The sequence below is a fragment of the Cavia porcellus genome, unplaced genomic scaffold (genome assembly GCF_034190915.1).
Source record: "Cavia porcellus strain 051 isolate PalLab524CR breed Dunkin Hartley unplaced genomic scaffold, mCavPor4.1 scaffold_1, whole genome shotgun sequence".
NCBI lineage: Eukaryota > Metazoa > Chordata > Mammalia > Rodentia > Caviidae > Cavia > Cavia porcellus.
In genome coordinates this window covers 211,394,092-211,414,290 of record NW_026947484.1, presented here as the reverse complement: position 1 = coordinate 211,414,290, position 20,199 = coordinate 211,394,092, and the positions used below count along the sequence as shown (strand labels likewise).

The 20,199-nt window shown below is 36.5% G+C and overlaps 1 protein-coding gene across 2 annotated transcripts in view; it reads right to left on the bottom strand.

Annotated features, from left to right (window-relative positions):
- The window catches only part of Fbxo11 (F-box protein 11), an 81,775-nt gene that overhangs the window by 1,347 nt on the left and 60,229 nt on the right, over positions 1–20,199 (bottom strand). For both annotated transcript variants that reach the window (XM_063229001.1, XM_063229004.1), the window contains exons 5-22: positions 19,648–19,777; positions 17,817–17,900; positions 17,478–17,610; positions 16,466–16,572; positions 16,269–16,380; positions 16,069–16,175; positions 15,853–15,990; positions 11,813–12,030; positions 10,365–10,450; positions 9,476–9,570; positions 6,835–6,957; positions 6,672–6,757; positions 5,783–5,859; positions 5,226–5,369; positions 1,756–1,866; positions 982–1,089; positions 592–700; positions 39–137 (exon numbers count right to left, since the gene is read on the bottom strand). In XM_063229001.1, coding sequence (XP_063085071.1) covers positions 39–137; positions 592–700; positions 982–1,089; positions 1,756–1,866; positions 5,226–5,369; positions 5,783–5,859; positions 6,672–6,757; positions 6,835–6,957; positions 9,476–9,570; positions 10,365–10,450; positions 11,813–12,030; positions 15,853–15,990; positions 16,069–16,175; positions 16,269–16,380; positions 16,466–16,572; positions 17,478–17,610; positions 17,817–17,900; positions 19,648–19,777 — 2,067 coding nt within the window. The remainder of the gene's footprint in view (positions 1–38; positions 138–591; positions 701–981; positions 1,090–1,755; positions 1,867–5,225; positions 5,370–5,782; positions 5,860–6,671; positions 6,758–6,834; positions 6,958–9,475; positions 9,571–10,364; positions 10,451–11,812; positions 12,031–15,852; positions 15,991–16,068; positions 16,176–16,268; positions 16,381–16,465; positions 16,573–17,477; positions 17,611–17,816; positions 17,901–19,647; positions 19,778–20,199) is intronic.

Below are 20,199 nucleotides of genomic sequence, written 5' to 3'. Positions count from 1 at the left end.
AGAAAATAATTGGCAACATATCAGTAAGTGCTACATACCTATCATGTCTAATAAATTCTACATCATGTCCCTGATGGCACTTCTTAATGCAGTTCACACATATGGCATTTCGATCTGTGGTGTTGCAAGTGTGACATCTAAAAAGCAAAATTTCATGTTAATTTGTTGACCATGTCAGTTGTATGTTTATGTCATTATTAACCTATGACCTTTGGCTTAAATAAGAAAAGAGAGTTAAAAGGGAGAACTAAACTACAGTGAGTGAAATTCATGTCTTTATGAGGAGACCATGATGTGTAACTTGTTAAATAAAATCCTCAGCTCTTATCCAGTCTTTCTGGGTTGATTTGGAGGAAAGAAGAGCCACAACTTACAGTAACTAGGACATAGCACTTTATGATAGCTATTCACTGACCCTCAAGAAAATGTTAAAACATTCATATTTTGAGTACCAATCTTATACCAGGTTTTTCTGTATTTAGTGTCTTTGTTTAGGGCTTGGTGTGGCCAGTATGTAACAAAAAGTAGCAATTTTCAACTTGAAATCATTATTTTCCCCCTTCTAGGTCTATAAAGAATTGAGAAATATACCTGTAGAAATCATGCATGGGATAGCTGGTATAACTTGATATTTTATATAAACACTGGCCTCTACTGACAGCCTTTTCTATGGCATCTTGATTGTTCATTATTTTATTATCTGTAATAAAAGAAAGATAAGTCAAAAACCTAAATGACAAGAACTAAAGATTACAGGATTAAACAGACAAGTAATTATCAGCTTTAAACAGTTATCCAATGATGTAATTATAGGAACTCTGTTAAGAATAGAAATGGATTTTCTTTATGTAAGATATTCCAACAGCAGAACAAAGTTTCTTTCAAAATAATTTCTCTTTAAGGAATCGACTAAAACGATGGCTTCTGATCTATCTTTCTATGGCAGTCACGTATTTATAGGTAGAATGTACTCCAACATACCTTTCATTGTCACATTAACACCAGATGCTAAAAATAAGCCTCCAAATCGGTTGTTAAAAATCTGATTGCCTTCTAACGTTGCAGTTGCATGATTTGTAATTTCAATACCTAAAGTAAAATTTACAAACAAGGAGGTGCATCATCACTTCATATTGTTTCTTAAATAGAAACGCAAAATTAGCAAATGTACCGAGCTGGTTCTTGCATATAAGTACATTAACCCTCTTAATGTGTATAGGGTAAAATGCAAATATTGGCATCACTGATAGTCCAACGCTGCACTACTGAAGTTTGAAAGTTGAAGGAAACAGTGCTTAGAAAAATCAGGTAACAGGTATTTACATGGTAAGCAGGAAAGGAGCCAAGTATCTTGGTTTTTTCATTTGTAAAAATGTAACTGCTCATACTTGGATTTCATTTATCAATACATTTATTTTAAAAATGGGCTTCTGAGGTGAGAGGGCCTTGAGTTTATTTGTATTCCTACTAGTAGTAGAAGCCTGCACTAGGTAGTTTCATCAGTACTACGGATAGTTGCTTTTTTTGGTCTTGGGGATTGAATTTACGACCTCTCAATCAGGCAAGTGCTAAATCCTGGGCCTGGTACTGTTTCTTAAGAGATTGACCCTAGGGTGAAAGAATCTAGAACTCAGAATAGATGCTCTCGAGACTTAACAGGCGTCTGGCTACTTTGGTGGCACAATTTATTCACTATCAGAATACATTGTATATATATAAAAACTATAGAACAATAAATATGCCAAAAATACAAACCTGCAGCAAATCCATCAAATATTCTGTTTTTTCTTAAGACTGGATGGCTATTAGTGCTGATGAGAACACCTGCTTGAGCATTCCTGAAAATATCATTTTCTTCAAGAAGACCTATAATAAAATATGTTCTTAGATCAAGACTAATGCATACAGTTTTTCTTGTTTTTTGGGGTTGTAGGTTTTCTTTAACTACTTTGTAAATTCATAGGGCTTTTTCTTTCCCAAACAAAAGAAAATTTTTCCAATCAAAAGAAAACCAAAAATGACAGGTGCACTCTAACCAGTGAGCCTGAAGTTCACTCAAGCAGACACCATATAAATTTACTCAGTACTCATCCTCAGTATCTCCATACATAGCTGAGTCTCAAAACTGTGAATTAAAATTTTCAATGTTTTTTAGAAAAATGAATTTTCATTACTTTTTTTTTCATTTTATAAGGCCAACTACATAACAGTTAACTTTAGATTAAATTTAAATACAAATGGACTCACAGAAACTAAAAGGTTTTATAATCAAAATGGCTACTTCCTCCCAAACCAAATCAAAGTAAAGCACAAATCCTTGGCTGCCCTTTAGAGAAAAACAGTAGGTTTACCATTCTTAACCAGACTTGTTGCATACCAGTAGGCAAAACTCCACATTTGTGCATCACTGAGTAATAAAGTTACTGGCTAAGTGAATTATCATTTCTAGAAACATTTTGGCTCCAGTTGAAAGCAGGCCTTTTTTTTGTTGTTGTTGAAGATGGTCTCCATATGTAGTACAGGCTGGCCTTGGGCTCACTTTGTAGCCCAGGCTGCTCTTAAACTCTTGACAATCATCCTGTCTCAGTCTCCCGTTAACAAGACGTGTGCCACCATGCCCGGCTCAAGCCCTTATTTCTACTATCAATGATGATTCTCACTAATTTCCTTTAGTCTCCTTTTATGTGTGGCAGTTTACCATTTTCTAACAACTTTTTCAAACAGGGCCTTGGAATGTCATTCAGGGTGGCCATGAACACATGGTGATCCTCCTGCTTTTGTCTCCCTAGTGCTGGGCTTGCCAGGTGTGTGCCATGCCACTATGCTCAGTTTAGTTTCTTTTACAAATCTAGTATGTCCTTTCTCTGCTTATCTAACTACCTTTTGAGTAGTTGAGACTCAGCTTGCTGTTGAAAAGCCTTTGAGAAAATAGTCCTCCGCGTATACTTGTTTCACTACATTACCTATCCCCTTGTTACAGTACTACCAGCTGCTACGTATGTTACACATTTTTGTCCCTAGCACCTTTGATTTACATTATTTCTTGGAATGTCCTATACTCTTCTCCTGTCTCTTCCTCTGGAAAGTTTTTGGTACCACTCCATTTTCTGGCAGTAAAACAGTGTGTGTAGTATCCCCGCCCCCCCCATCAATACTTTTCAGGCCTTGAATTACTTCGACCACTTACTAGCTATATGACTAGGCAGGTTACTTACCGTCTTGTTTCCTTATCTGTAAGATGAGCGTAACGGTACCTAATACATAGGGTTCTTATGACTCAGTGGACACAAAAGCACAGCACTGAAATACTAGCTAATACTATGCCCATAAGACCTAGTTATACACAGTGAATTATAATTAGTTGCATACTGATGTTTCTCTGCTCCCTGAAGGTATGAGACATGTCTATTTTTGTAGACATATGACCTGTCTGGTATTCCACAGTACTGAAATACTGTATCTCTAAATCCTTTCCCCCTAGATGCCATGGGGGCAGTTTCTCTGAAATGATCTTTCCGTGGTTACAAATATTACATCCGAGGCTGCTGATTGTTAAGTCTCTTTCTTTGCTTAATGTAATTATACAATTTGGATGTTACAAAGATGACACTGGATTTGGTATGCTTGGAACTGACCTAGTGTTTTACACATTCTGTATCACAGGTACAAAGGCACACCTAGCAGTCCCTCATTCAGAACGCTGAGTCCTACTTTACTCTCATCCCCCATATACCCTTTTTGTTTGGTGGGGGTGGGGGTCCAGTGCAAAAGACTGAACACGGGCCCAATAGATATTAAACATGTATTCTGTTTCTGGAGCACCAGTCCCAGCATCTACTCTCTACCCCCTTTCTTTCTGAGACAGGGTGCTGCTATGTAATTCAGGCTGTTCTTCATTACTGTAGCCTAGGTTGGCCTCAGCCTCCTGAGTACTGGGATTACAGGTGTTCATGTACCAGCACGCCCTACAGCCGCCCATTTTTAAAGGATCAATAATATGTGCCCCTCCTTTTATACAATCACTTAGTTCAGGCTTATTATTTCTTGCCTAGGTGATTCCAAGACTACTTCTATTTGTGTATTTCTACTATAACCTCCAATACTACTACTGAGGGACCAATCTCCTTCCTGTGTGTAGAAAACTTGTGATTTGAGCCCTGCATCTTCTCCAGCCTCAACTTACCAGTACCTCTTGCTTTAGTAAACCACTTTGCCTCTTTGAGACTTTGTTTACAATGTGCCACTCCATTAGACTGTGAATTTTATGGAAAATAGTACTGTTTTATTTGCCAGTTTCTTTAGCATCTCTATCACAGTGGTTGGTACAGAAGTGTTCAATCAGGATTTACAGAGCATATCAGAGTGAAAATAATTACAGTCCCCACCCCTTAACCAGTAAGAATGCCTATTCATTTTTTAAGACAGCTCAAGAGTGATTTTACTACAAAAACCTTTTCTCAAACACCTTGCCACTAAAACCAACCTTTCTATGTTTCCTATTTTGTAAAGATGGTTATCTATCACAGAGATGTTACTTTATTCAATTATATTGGAGTCTAAACTTGGAAATCTCAGTAACAGGCTCATTACTGCTTGGCTGCATCAGTAAATTTGGTTCACTAAGTCTTGGTACATATGGCTATCCTTCCACATAAGATGATGTACAATACTGACATTTTGGCATAGTTTCAGTTAGGCATTCAGCAGTCTCCTCCAATCTCTGAATATGATGTATTTGCAAGCAACCAGCACTGGAACTTCTGCCTCAATGCAGTCAGCTGACCTTTACAGATATCAAATCAGGCACGATTTGGCTTTGTTAATTCCATTCTCTAACAAATATAAAAGTTAAAAAAGCAATACCTATTTACGATAAACATACCAATTTACATACTAATTTTCTCATACTTAGTTCTGCAACTTGCTTTAAAGTTCACTGTATCTCTGCTCACAATAATAAAAGATCCAGAGCCAGGATGTAAAATTTTGCTACCTTAAAAAAATTTTCACTGACAACTGGCAGAGTCAAGGTGGCTACAAAAGGAAAAGTGCTGTAAACATTTGTCGCCTTTAACTCTAGGCACTAAACCATCTCAAGATTTGTGAAGAAAAGACTGAGTTTTGTTCATTTATAATACACTAGTTGACAATATCATTAATCATTAATGATATAGAAGAATAATGGAAAATTGGGTTTTTCACTAATGCAAAATTAACAACAATACCTCGACCCCCATTAAATATACAGATGCCACCATCTCTTCCATCATGGATTTTATTTCTTCTTAGTGTAGGGTTACTGTCTGTCTTAATCCACACTCCAGCCATTGCATTGTCAAATATTTCATTGTCTTCTATACAGCCTAGACCTATAAATGCAAAAATTTTAAGTGTTATTTAGAAAGTGTTTCTCTCTGTAGTGCAGTTAGGAACAACAACAACAACAACAACAACAAAAAAAAGTGTTTCTCATTTTACTTTTTGGCATACTGCACACTGGACCCAGGGGCCTGCACACTGAGCTATATCCCAGCCCTTCTAAGAGTTTTTACTTAATATTTTTTGCAGTCCTGGGGACTGAGCCCAAGGCCTTTGCCCTGAACTATACTTTTCAGCCTATTTGCATTTTTGAGACAGTCTCACTAAATTGTCCAGGCAGGATTGAATTTGTGATCTTCCTGCTTCAACCTCTCAGAATGCTGGGGGCATGTGCTATCACACCCAGCTCCAAACATTAATAGAAAAAAACAAAACAAAACAAACCATGAATGACTGAACATACCAGAATTATAAACAAGAATTCCACCATTCTGTCCTCCCCAAATTTTGTTACGTCTGATTTTGGGATTGCTTCCAGTCCTATGGATAAGACAGAAAATAATATTGTTTACATTGCTTTTACTTCCATATTCCATGTAACATGAAGTAATCAGGAAAAGCTACATTAATCATGGTAAAAATTAACTATATAATGGAGCACTTGATGATCCTCTAAGAAATGTATCACAAAAGATAACCAGAAAGATCTACATTAATCATGGTAAGAATTAAGTATATAATGAGCCCTTGAAGTTTCTTTCAGAAGTATATCAGGAAAGATGATGGCTGGATTTCATCTACTTAAATTTATACACAGAAAAATACCTCACAGCATTCTGCTGTAGATTTACATCATCATAGAGCCTCCATGCATGAAAGCTAAATGAAGGTGGTTAGACTGACCTATTATCTTGTTATGTAGTCTCCTTTCACGTGTAAAATAAAGGGTTAAGTTATATATTTGATCAAGACCACTAGAGTTCCAAAAACTTAAGATGTCTATAAAAGGTATCAGCATAAAAACAGAAGCTCCCATTTTACTGAGCGCCAGTGGCATGTCAGGCATAGAGCAAAATACAGCTGATGTGACTCTCACGGTGGACAGAGGAGTAGTGGAAAGAAGATTTTATGGCCTATGTTACTGGCTCCTGCCCTCACCTAGATGAAGAAAAGCTGTATTCAGACAACGTAAGTCCTCATTTTACTAGTAAGACTGTGAAATATATATAAATAAAAATTATATATATATAATATATGCAGATAAAGACCAGTCTTTAAACAGTTGCTAAAGTCCTTCTACATGATCCACATATATGTAAGTCCCAAAAGCAAGCCAATGTGAAAACAGTTACCTTATTTGAACTCCTGAATACATGTGATTATAGATATCATTGTCCTCTAGCACTCCATGTCCATTGTCATAAAAATAAACACCAACCTAAAATTTAAAAAAAGATTTTTCTCAGTAGCCTGTGTTTATAAGCAGTGCTTCCCACCCAAGTCTCACAATCCTACCTGCTTGCCACTGTGTATCCGGTTTCTTCTCAGTACTGGAGTGCTGCCAGTTGTCACCCAAACTCCAGCCAGAGTATTACTATAAACTTCATTCTCTTCTATTACACCTTGTCCTTTTTCATGCTAAATAGAAGTTTCAATGGTTATAATATATAACTTCGTTAAAATAAGTTTACTTGTTCCTCAATTTTTTAAAGACTTTTCCTCCAATATTGTTTTATTCTGTTGAAATACAGCTTATACCAGACAGACAGGCTAAGTGTTTCATCTGACTTACACATCTTTTCATTTTTTTTGGAAACAAGTCTCACTATGAAGCCCAAGCTGGCCTTGAATTTGCAGCAATCCCCCTGCCTTAGCCTCACAAGTGCTGGGATTACAGGGATGTGCCACTATGCCCGGCTGAACTTTTATAATTTGCTTTTTATACCTTGTTTCTTTATGGCATAACGAATTTAAAAACAAAAACCAGTGAGCAGTGGGACAGAACACAGACGGAGGAGGCTGGGCCCTGACTCCATCCCTGGACCTGTTTAACCTGGGCAATTTTCTGTGCCTTGGTTTCCTTAACTGAAAAGTGGAGTTATTGATTCCCAACTTTTCCAGACCTACAGTTACCCTGATTTTTTTTTTTTTTTTAAGACAGGGTCTCACTATGTAGTACAGGCTGGCCTTGAACTCAAGGCAATCCTCCTGTTTTAGCTTCCAGAGTGCTGGGGTTACAGGCATGCACAACTAACTACACCCAGCTGTTCCTCAATTTAAAGATAGTAACGAAAACAATTTAAATTTGCTTTGTTTTAAAGTTGAATAACAAGATAGTTTTGGGGATATACTGGGGGGGGGGTTTGAACCTTGGCTTTATATGTTAATATGCTTATCACTGAGCTACACCTCTATTCCTGACAACATTCATTTTATGTACTATCTATCTGAATTTAAAGTTGTAAAATTTTATATTGTCCTAAGAGTAAAGAATGTGGTTTTCTTTGCAAATGAACCTTTGGATTCTAAGATGTGTAACAAACTGAGGACCTCTAATTTAGTACTATTGAGCAGTAATATAAATTTACTGGTAAAATTGCTTCAAAATGATAAGGTCTCATGTTAGCAAATTTTTACTCTCAGCAGAAAATTTAAGACATGATTCATTGTCTTAGTGATTTTCTTATCATTTTTTTCATATCCAACAGCCACAATTTAAAGAAGAGGCTTTTTTTAGAGGCTTCAGTCTGTAGCCAGCTAGTTCCAAAGCAGAAAAGGCATGGTAGAGAGGCTTGGACAGAGGATATCTGCACCTGCTCTGGCAGCCTGAAAGCAGACCTCGAAGGATGGAGCAAGGGAACGATACATGCCCTTCCAGGTCACAACCCAGAGACCTGCCAGTACTCATGAGGCACCATGTTCTATCAGCACTTTTAGCTGTCAGAATTAGTTTACTAAATGAATATAGTGCTCCCATAATCGAATCACCTTACAAAAACCCGACCTCCAAATATAGGAGTCTTTTGGGGGACATTTCAGATTCAAACCATATTAGCTACAACTAGCTACCTCTGAGTAAAATTAAAAGTCTCACTTAGAACCAGACATGGTGGCATATGCCTATAATTTGAGCACTCTGGGAGGCTGAGGCAGGAGAATTACATGTTTGAGTCCAGCCTGAGTAATTCAGTGAAACCCTGTCTGGAAAATTAAAAAAGGTGGGCCAGGCATTGTAGCTCACATCTGTCATCCCAGCATTGAATTTGGATTGAGGCAGGAGGCTTGCTCAGAGTTTGGGGCCAGCCTGGGCTACAAAGTGAGTTCAAATCTGGCCTGAATTACACAGCGAGAGCCTGATTCCAAAAAAAAACAAATGGACAAACAAAACAAAACAAAACAAAACAAAGGGGCGGGATGGTTTGGGAAGCAGCTCTGGGTGAAGGACCAGGGTTCAATTCCTAGTCTTTAGTAATTAAATAAAAAGAAATAAGAGAAGACAATAAAGGCAGGTACACCTAGTGTTACACAAGCGTCTTGCTAATATTTCCTGTACTTTCTGATATTAGGGTAATTTTCAGATACTCATTATAAAAAAATTAAAAAACAAAACAAAAAAAAATCAAAAACAATAACCATGAAAAAAGAAGATGACATAGGACTAATACATAGCTTAAAGTTTTGAAAGGTACTTACTTTTCAACATAAAATCAAATAAAAGTGGTTTTTTTGGAAAATAAAAATCAAGACTACTATTTTCAGGACTTGTGATATCCATGAAGTCCAAAAATTTACACAGTAGTGACACTGGCAAAATCTCCAATATAACACACATATAATGCAGACTGCCAATGCCTTGTTAGGAGTTTATCATACACTGTCAGTGATTAATACTTTAATAAAAAGGCATGTCTATTATTTCCAAATTTAGTCAGTTGCTGATTACATTTTACAAACTACACATATTAAATTAGAAGTCATTCATACACTGATAAGAATAAAGAGCCTTATTTATTGTCTAAATATTAAAGATAGTTACAAATTCATACTTAAGATGTTGACTATGGCCCACCTGAAAATGGATATAATACCTAAAACACTTTTTTTTGTCCTCTGGCTTTGATGCATGAATTTAACGTAACTGGATTCATTAACTTACCACATAAATCCCACCATGTTGGCCATCATGGATTTTGTTGTGTCGAACTATTGGACAACTGTTCGTCCTAATCTGAATTCCTGCTAATGCATTCCCTGTTTAAGAACAAAAGTCGCAATGTCAAATCCTAAAGTCTAGTGGGCACAGTAAGAATTTTATATCAGACAGTGGTAAAAATTTTTGCATTAGAATTTTAATGAGAATTGCAAGACAAACTAAGGGAACGAGAGTGTACACAGATGCAGAAGGGTTGTAGGCAGTACAGTGTGGTGTCCACGAAGACAGCCTTGGGACCAAGGTGCCCAGAACTGAATGCCAGGATTTCCACTTAGTTTCTAGGTGACTGTAAGATATTTATACCTCTTTGTGTGTCTGTGTTCTGATCAGCAAGTGGAAATATTTAATAATGTACTTCATAGAATTACTGTGAATACTGACTTAATTCAGACAAAGTACTCAAAATAATGCCTGGCACTAACAAAGCAGGTAAGTTGGCAGAAGAGAAAGCCTAGAAATATATTGATTTTTTAACACAGAGATGCCTAATAAGTGCTGAATTAGTGCTTCTAAAGTTTTAATTTTCTTTTCCTAGTGAGCTCAAAGTGTATTACACTGCCAAAGAAACAATTTATTAATTGTTAAGTAATGGAGTGTATCTAAGAAGTTGTACATAGATATTCCTTAAGACTAAGGTCTTACTTACCTTTTTCTCTGGTTTCTGGCATAAAGCCTAATACTTTGTTAAGTGAATATGTATCACAGAATCATCTTTATGGAGAATATAAAGAAATTACATCAGTTCTCTCACTTAGATGCTTCAAAATGATCTATTTTGCCAATACGTACCAAGAAGACAAGCTAATGTTTCAGAACAAAACAACATGCTTACCATAAATGTCATTTCCTTCAATAAGGCCTCGTCCATCACCAAAGATGTAAACTCCTCCTTGATTTCCATTGAATATAGAATTCCCCCTACAATTATGTGAAACAGTACAATAAAAAAAGCATCTGTGTAACGAAGTTTTATACAACTGTAAAACCATTTGGCATGTGACAAATATAGCTTTTATAGGCTCAGTTTATTAAATAATCTGCAAAATGAGGAACCTCTTACTAGATGATTTCTATATTCTCTTTTAGTTCTAACTGGCTTTGGAAAAGTCACCAATCATTTGAAACAAAATAGTGTTCCTATTTTTTTTTAAACAATGTTATACACACACAGACACACACACAAATATACAATTCAGGACTTCACAAATGGTACTCCAGCACTGAGCTACATTCTTAATAGCAATCTTAAAAATTTCCCTTCAAATATTCAGAACTGTTTTTGCTGATCAGGATGGAAATAAAATTTGACAATTAAAAGTAATCCTATGCTCTTGATTAAAATGTAACACAGCTGCTGGGTGTGATGACACACACCTATAATCCCAGCACTTGGGAAGCTGAGGCAGAAGGCAGAGTATGAGTTCAGGGCCATTTTAGGCTACACATTGAGTTTAAGGCCAGTCTGAAATATATAGAAAAACCCTGCCTACCTCAAACAAAACAAAACAAAACGAAACAAAATCAAACCAAACCAAAATAACAACAACAACAACAAAACCCCCCAAAAGAGAGCAATACTACTATATAAGCCAATGCCTCTCATACTAGGTTTGCTTTTTTAACCAGAGATGGAACTATCAGGCAAAGTGACAGCTTGGAGTTCCACTTTTTTAAGTCTTCGTTTACCAAGAATCTTTGAGATAGTTTGCTCAGTTTTTCTATCAGCTGACTCAGTAAAAAAAGACAAAGTAATTCAGTGAAACCCAGCCCACTGTAGTCCTTTACAATAATACAGTTTGGGTTTGCTGTGGTGGCACATGCCTGTAGTGCTAGCATGTAGGAAGCTGAGGCAGTAGGACTGCTTCAGGTTCAAAGATTAAGCTGCACAGTATAGTGAGACCTGCCTCAAAAAACAAACCAAACCAAAACCAAAAAACCTAAAGCTCAGTCCTCTGACTCCCCATCTTCATTTAATGGTACCAGGGATGGAGCCCGGGGCTTTCACACTTTCATTACATTCCCAGCCCATTCTTGTTTTTCATTTTGAGACAGGGTCTCACTAAATTGGGCAGGCTGGGTTCAAACTTTTAATTATCCTGCCTCACTCAGTTTCCCAGAAATCTGAGGCAGGAGGGTCACCACAATTCAAGGGCCAGCCTAGAACACATAGTGGATTTGAGGCCAGCCTGAACTATATAGTGAGACCTTCTCAAAAAACTAAACCAAATCAAAACAAAGAAAGTGAAGAAGTGATTTCCATCCATAATTGTGTATAAATACCTTATCGTTGGGTCACTATTTGAGGTAATCCATACACCTGCAAAGTTGTTTGCATAGATTTTATTCTCTATGAACTGTCCTCTTCCTTTTTCATGGACATATATTCCTCCAGTCTGCCCATGGTGAATTTCACATCGCACCACTGTGGGGTTAGCATAGGCTTTGACTTCAAAACCTGCTATCCTGTTTCTGTGTATGTTGCAACTTTCAAAGTAACCCTGAAAAATTCAGAAATTAAACCCGTAGGTAAAGGTTACTTTGCAAAAAGAAATTCTATTTGCAAAACTTTGTAATGCACACCTCAAAATTAAGTACTAGAAATGTTCAAGAATGAATGTTTCAGTACAACACAATTATGAACCTAGTCTGAGTACAAAGACAATAAAGAAAAATAGGAAAACCGCTATTCAATAAATACAGGTAAATACCATTACTTAATGAATATATATACACACATATATCTACCTTCAACAAAAGGCTTAAGGCATTAAACAAAATAAACCTTGGCTGTCCCATAAATGTCTCAGCAAAACAGGATGGGACTGCAGTTCAGTGGCATGGTACTTGTCTAGCATGCACAAGGCCCTGGGGTTTGATCCTCCAACACCACAAAAAGCAAACAAAAAGGAACATACAATGAAAATAACAAAAAACTAGCAGGGTGGAAACTTAATCTATCAACAGTGTTTAGAGGTAGTAGGCCCTCTGAGAGCTAATTAGGATTAGAGAAGGCTCCAAAGTCAAGCCTCCATGATTGAATACACACAGTACTATAAGAAGAAACCACAGGAGATATCATATACCTTGTCTATTTCAATATAATGCCCAGGGCCACCTTGAGATTCTACTTATAAGGCCAGCACCATGCACAGAATCATGAATGAGAATAACCCTCCTTTCTTTGTAACTTACCCATTTGAGTAGCTGTTACTAGCAACAGAAAGCATACTAATATAGACAGTATAAATGGGCCACAGGAAAGGAAATGCCTCCACCACCGTAATATCTTTACAGAAATAAAATGGGCACAAATGTGTATCTGAAGAAAGGAAACCACAAATTCATCTAAAACTTATGCTTCCAGGGGCTGATAGTGGTGCACACAGGTCAGTGTGTGCGAGGCCCCGATGAGACCTCTAGCACCTCTAGACATTTAGCACCACAAAAATAAAGATGAAAACAGAAAGTGTTAACAAACTTATGCCACCCATCTTCAGAAGCCTAACAGAAGTAAGGTGAAGGGAATGCAGGACAGTGTGTTATCACAAGTAACACAGGGAATCCCTCCCTGCCACAGGCTGAATTCAGCTTTAAAACTATTATAGCAGTTTGGTGCTATCATGTTTCAGTTGTATTTTCAAAACTAACACTGCAAAACTAACAATGAATAAACAGTAAACAGAAGATAACTGGGAAGCTATAAACACTGACAGAAAATCTGATAATGCTGAACAATTATTCCTAATCATTCATTTACCGTAGTACTGGGAGTTGAGTCTGGGGGTAGAGGATGGCTCTTGCACTGAGCCCCCTAGACCTTTTTTATTTGGGTCTTACTATGTTGCTCAGCTGGCCCTGGACTTTTAATTCTCCCATCTCAGCCTCCCAGGAACCTGGAATTACAGTTGTGTGCCACTGTGCAAAAAAAATGCTGTCATTTCTATAATCCCAAATCTGTAAAATATAAGCTAAGCTATGTGTGACAAGGAATAAATTACTATGTTGAACTTTAGTTGAACTTTAGATAAGTGATCATTATCACAGATTTTTCAAAAACAAGGAACCTCTACTCAGGATAAGATTAGCTTTGTATCTCAAATGATTTGCGAATGACACAGTGTAAATACAGTATCTCAAATTGACATAATTCTGGGGTACAGCCTAAAGACAACACAGGCATTAAAGTAACAGCACACAATTTGATTACAAAACAAGAGTTTTGGGTCTGTAGCCAATTTAGGGGTCCGAGCAGTCTTGAGAGACTCTGGAGGTCTCCACAGGTAGATTTCTCTAATTCCCACACTCCTTCAATTCTTGGAAGAAGAGCCCCTCTACACAGGAAGATTCTAATCAGCAAAGAGAAAGTAGAAATTTTTCTATTTTGTTTTCCTATTTACAGGTATAAGTCTGAGTTGTAAGAAAAATGAAATCTTTTCAAGTTAGATGTGTATCATAACTGGCTAATATGACGAGTTAGTTACTGGTATAAAATGACAGTATTTGTGTACCTCTAAATAGCACTTGATAAAAGGCTACTCTCCATGGTTTAGTTCAGTTGAGACCTGAATTATGATTCCAGGTACAAGCAATGACAAACATTTTTTGTGCCAGTATCTGTATATTCACACCCAATGTTCCTAGACTGGTAAGTTAATGGCATAACTTAATGGCAACAAAACCTCACCATAACCCTACTTGCTATTACATTACAATTACCACTGTCTCTTGCATCTCTCTGATGCCTGAACAAAAACACTGCCGATGCTGTATTGGACAATAAAATGAAATAAATATCTGAACAGACATCCAAGAATACTATCTAAAATAGCGGCTCTAGAGAGCTCAAAAAGTTCTCTGGAAAACTATAAAACTACATAGCAGTAGTATCTAAAACAAAGTATCACTGAGCAGCATGCGAGCATTAACAGTTGCCTAACAGTTTTAAAAATGATATTGTATCACTGTATGTCTTGTTAAAGTTCTGACAGTTTAAACAGAAGTCTAATAATGAAACATTTATTCCTAAAAAGGAGTTTTATAGACAATTTATGTTAAACTCTTTTATGGTGCTTATTGAAAATTCTTATTTTTGGGTCCTTGGAAATTCTGATTAAACAGGAGTCCTGTCTCAAAAAAAAAAGGCCAGAAAGTTGGTTCAAAGCAATGGCCCTGATTTTTTTGGTTTGTTTTCAGATAGCATCTTGCTATAGAGTAAAGGCCTGGCCTCAAGTTTTTAATCCCCCGTGTGTGGGATTACAGCTGTGTGCCATCACACCCCCAGCTATGTACCTGAGTTTAATCCCCAGTACCACTACCACCAAAGCAAAAAATAATAAAACTTAGAAGAAAGAAAGAAAAAAAAGGAAATAGCGATTTTTTTTTTTTTTTTTTTTTTTGGTATCAGGGATGAAACTCATAACCTCACACTTGCTAGGCAGGCACTTGTGCAGTTGAGCTCCACCTGTGGTCCAGAAATAGCAATTTTCATTTAAAAAATGGCAGGCTTAGCTGGGTGTTACAGCACACAGCTGTTACCCCAGCACTTGAGAGGCTGAAGCACAAAGGTTACCTCAAGTTCCAGGCCAGCCTAAATTATGTAGTGAGACTGTCTCAAACAAGCAAAAACCCATCCTCTCCCACAAAAACATACAAAAAATAAAACAACCCTCCCCAGCTAAGCCAGGCTTAATGGCACATGCTTACAACTTCCAACTAATTAGCAGGGTAAGGCAGGAGAATTTAAATTCAACAAGATCCTATTTCAAAAAATAAAACTGAAAAGGGTAGGGTGTAGCTCAGTGGTAGAGAGCTTGTCAAGGTTCAATCTCTAGTACAGCAAAATAAAGGCGCTATGTATGTGAAGTTCAGCTTGTAGATGATTTTATGTGTATTTACATTTGAGAACTACTAGATTCAGCTGGGCATGGTGGCTCACACCTGTAATCCCAGCACTCAAGAGGCTGAGGCAGGAGAAGTGTTACAAGTTTGAGACCAGCTTAGGCTACAAAGTGAGCTCAAGGCCAGCCTGAACTACACAGTGAGACCCTGTCTCAAAAAGACAAAAAAAAAAGAACTACCAGGTTTGACCTTGCTCCCCTCAATTTCTTAAGGTCTCTATCATAACTAGATTTACCTGGATATAACACTTAATATATGAATTCATGTAATGAATATTACATACTAATTTTAAAATATGTTCCACTTGGTTTTACAACTATACTCTTCAATTCAGATAATCTGATGAGAAAATAATGCTAAAATATATTTGAAATTTAAATAACACAGAAGTCGGTTTTTCTATTAGGAATAAATATTCTTACCATGCCATGATCAAATGTGAATACACCGACGTCACGTCCATGATGAATATGATTCCGTCTAATAATTGGGTTTCCATGATTTTTAACCCAAATACCAGCTAAAGCATTATTGGAAATTTCATTATCTTCATATATTCCCTACAACAATCAGAAACAAACATTAGTAGAGTTTTTTAAAAAATTAAGGAAGAAAAAAAAACACAAGTTAAACAATACCTGTGCATGGTCTGTTATATAGAGTCCAACATTTTCACAGTCACTGATGTTACAATGCTTGATAGTGGGACATGCTCCTTGACCACTAACACATACTGCAGAACCAACTATAAGAAAAATTATTATTTTTTAATTAAAAATCCTATTGGGTAACAAGATGGTGACTTGATTTTATCATAAAAGGCAATGCAACCGCTAACCTGTACATGTACTCCGGATGATACAGTGATCAATAATAGGGCTACAATTTACTGTAATCTCTAAGCAATGGTGTGCATTGTGGTGTTGAGCAGATTTGTCATCAGGGTTAAACTGAAAAATAGAAATTTTATTTGAAATAAACAACTACTGTCTTAATGATTTCAATATATACATTTTAAATCTTAAAATTCCTTACCCTTATTGTCATATATCCAACATAAGCATCTTCAGAACCTTCCATAAAAACAAAGGTTGAATCTCTAGTGTTTTCAATTATAACCTTGTCTGCTACTTTTCCAGGTGCTGTGGAGAAGATATTACAAGGCATATTACCTTTATTTCATTCCAACAGATAGGTATGTCTATGGAGAGGGAACTTGTTAATAACATCAGAATTAATAGTAGGACTAATATTCATTTTATCAGTTAATATGTTTCATCAGCCTTTGCAGTAAGTACTCATTTGGTGGAGATATTATCTGATTACTGCTGTACTCAAATCTATGCACAGTAATATAATTTGACATGAATACTATTAACATTAAAGACAAGGTCATACTAAAAAATGGTTTCTTTGTTTTTGTGGTCCTGGGAGGAATTGAATTTAGGGCCTCATGCTTGCCAGGCAGGCACTGCGCCACTGAGCTACATCCTAGGCCCTAAAAGTTTTGTTTAATTAAAAAAACTATAAGCAATTAGATAAAGTACTAATATGAAGCAATATATACATCTATAATTGCTGAAATCTTTATGCTTTCATTTACTTCAGAAAGTATCTTCATTTCTGTTCTTTTCTTCTTTTTTTTTTTCTTTTGTCTTTTTGAGACGGGGTCTCGCTATGCAGTTCAGGCTGGCCTTGAGCTCACTTTGTAGCCCAGGCTGGTCTCGAACTCGCAACTATCCTCCCACCTCAGCCTTCCGAGTGCTGGGATATCTTTTCTTTTTTCTAAGACAGAGTCTCACTGCACTTCAGGCCGGCCTGAAACTCACAGTGACCCTCCTGCTTTGGTCTCCCAACTGGTGGGATTACAGGTGTGGCCACCACACTTGGCTTCTATTCTTTTTTAATTTTTTTTTCCCACTCTTTCTTATCATTAAAGTATTAACCAAGTTCAATTAGATTTTAAGTCACTCGCATTTTAAAAAATCCAATATGTAATTAAACAGTATGAATGTTAAAATTGTAATGACAGAGCATTTCAAAATACCTGCACCAATCATGGTGATTGGAGATTCAATATATATCCATTCATCAGTATATATTCCAGAATGAACAAAGATTAGTCCATCAAAATGAGCTTCCTGCACCCCACCAAGAGCATCTTCAATAGTATCATAATACTAGAAAAGAATTAAAGCGTTAGTATTGAATTGAACACACACACACACACACACACTGTTTTTTGAGACAAGTTGTCTCTGTGTAAAATTCAGGCTGGCCTTGAATTTTCAATCTTTCTGCTTCAGCCTCCCAAAACATGGGCTTACAGGTATGTGCAATTCCACCTGGCCTGAAAGAGTGCCATGTAGGTCATAAAAATACATACCAACATATTTTCTCTTCCTTTATATCTTGCAGGGTTACTGTAGAAATGTTCAGCAAATCCTGGCTTTACATGTGCACCTTTATACTAAAATGTCAAAAACAAAACAAAACCAAACACTAATGTAAACATTATATTCTAGAACGATGCACCACAGTACAACTTTCATTGTATATATATATATATATATAATGACATGTACTTTTTTTGTTTTTGAGGCAGGGTCTCACCTGCAGTTCAGGCTGTCCTTGAGCTCACTTTGTAGCCCAGGCTGGTCTTCAATTTGTAATAATTCTCCTGCCTCAGCCTCCTGAGTGCTGGAATTACAGGTGTGTGCCACCATGCCTGGCTTCATTAAGTATTTAAAAAGAACCTATTTCAACTAATTTTCTGTTACAGTATAATACAGAATATTCTGTAACTTGGAAATATCTAGTAAAAAGGCCAAGTTTCTCTTTCTCACTATTACTGTTTGGGACGAACATTTCTTTGTGGTGGTGATTGTGATGTGCACTAGAAGAAACTTAGCACCGCCCTCAGCCAGAGGGACAGCAGCAGCAGCCTGCTGTTCCTCACAGGGACAGACAGCAGCATTTTAGGACACTTGCCAAATGACCTCGTATTTGAAAGAGCAAAATCACCCCTAGCTGAGAACCTCATAATAAATGTAAGATAAATGTGGGGGTTTTGGGGGGAGTGTGTATATCAGAAACTGAACTCAGGACCTTGTGCTTACCAGGCAGGTGCTTTGCTGCTGAGCTGTATCCTGGCCCCCAAAATGTGGGGTTTTAAAACAACACTAAAAGCTAGTAACTTAAATATAAGTTCAAACAAACCTACTGAAATCTTAATTGCTCTCAAGCTACTGACATTTACTGATACTGGATTATACAGTGGTACTTTGGTTCATAAACATTTCTGTTTGCAAACAATGTGATCTGCAAACAGAGTGTTTGGCAGATTTTGTTTTTGTTCATGATTCTGAATTGCATGACAAACACTTCATCAGTCATATTTGTAACACAAACACGGCCACCTTTTCCAAAATTGTAGAACAAATTAAGTTCATGAACAAAGGCATCCCCATAGTAAAGAGGACTCAGTATTTTTCTGGCTGATAAATGTTCTCTGGCTTACCTTTAAAACTTTATTTTTAGTTTTACTTACTTATTTATGAAGGAGATCAAGTCTCATGGCCTAGTTCAGCCTGGCCTTGAAGTCACTAGGTAGCCAGGCTGGCCCACAACCTGTAGTAATCCTCTTCCCTCAGCCTCTGCAGGGCTGAGATTACAGGTGTGTATCACCACACCCAGCTTAAATTTCATTTTTTGAAGAGCATTTATCTATATTATAAATTAGTATTTTAAAATAATATTTTTAAAGAAATTTTTGATATGCTATAAGGTTTGGACTTTTTGCATGTGGCTATCCAGTTGTTTCAGTCTATGTATTGAGGGTACAATCCTTTCTCCACTTAATTGCTTTTGCCAGAAATCAAATGTCTGTATGTGGGTATTTATTTTGGGACTTTATGTTGATACTTTGGTGGTTTGTCTATTTTGATATCAATGCCGTTTTGTCACAATTGGTGTAACTTTGTGCTAAGTTGTGGGGTTGGGGAGGCTTGGAACTCTAATTTTGTTTCTTTATTAAAACTGTTTATAGACTATTCTGAGTCTTTAGTTTTATAGAAATGTAAGAATCAAAATGTTAATCTATATGAAATGATGTTGACACTTTGATAAGGGATTGTGTTTTCTGATCTTTATTATTTTTTTGTATTTGTTTTTGGTTTCATTCTTTTGTTCTTAATAAAAAAATCTGTATTTCATACCAATTGCTGGAAACTCTCTTTCCAAGGGTTTGGGTGTTCATATTCCTCTGGATTAATCTGATAGAATTTACCAGGTTCAGGATGCATCATAGGGCGGGTATATTCAAATACTTCCATGTATAATCGTTTCCTGAAGGGAAAAAGGAATTAAAAAGTTCTTTGTAAAATATCCTTAAAGTTAATTTTAAAAAAGTTTTAAATTTAGTCTACCCCAATGAATAAAAAAGCAGAAATGTCTTAAAAAGTTTACTCAGGAGAAAAATCCATCCCTACTTTAAAAACGTCAGGCATTTATTTACATTTTTCAGTAAAATATTTTAAATTTAATTCTTTCTGTATCTCTAGTACATTTACATCCTACCAAGTACCATACTCTTTTCTTGTACAATGCAAAATATTTTCTTCCTTTTCTGTTCTTCATTCTCAGTTCTCTTTTCTAAACATATCTTTTCTCTTTTAAATGTAAAGTATAATAAAACACTTATAAATGGTAAAATATAGAAAAATACAGAGAAGAGATAACATTAGTTCTTTTTTCCTTTTTCTCTCTGT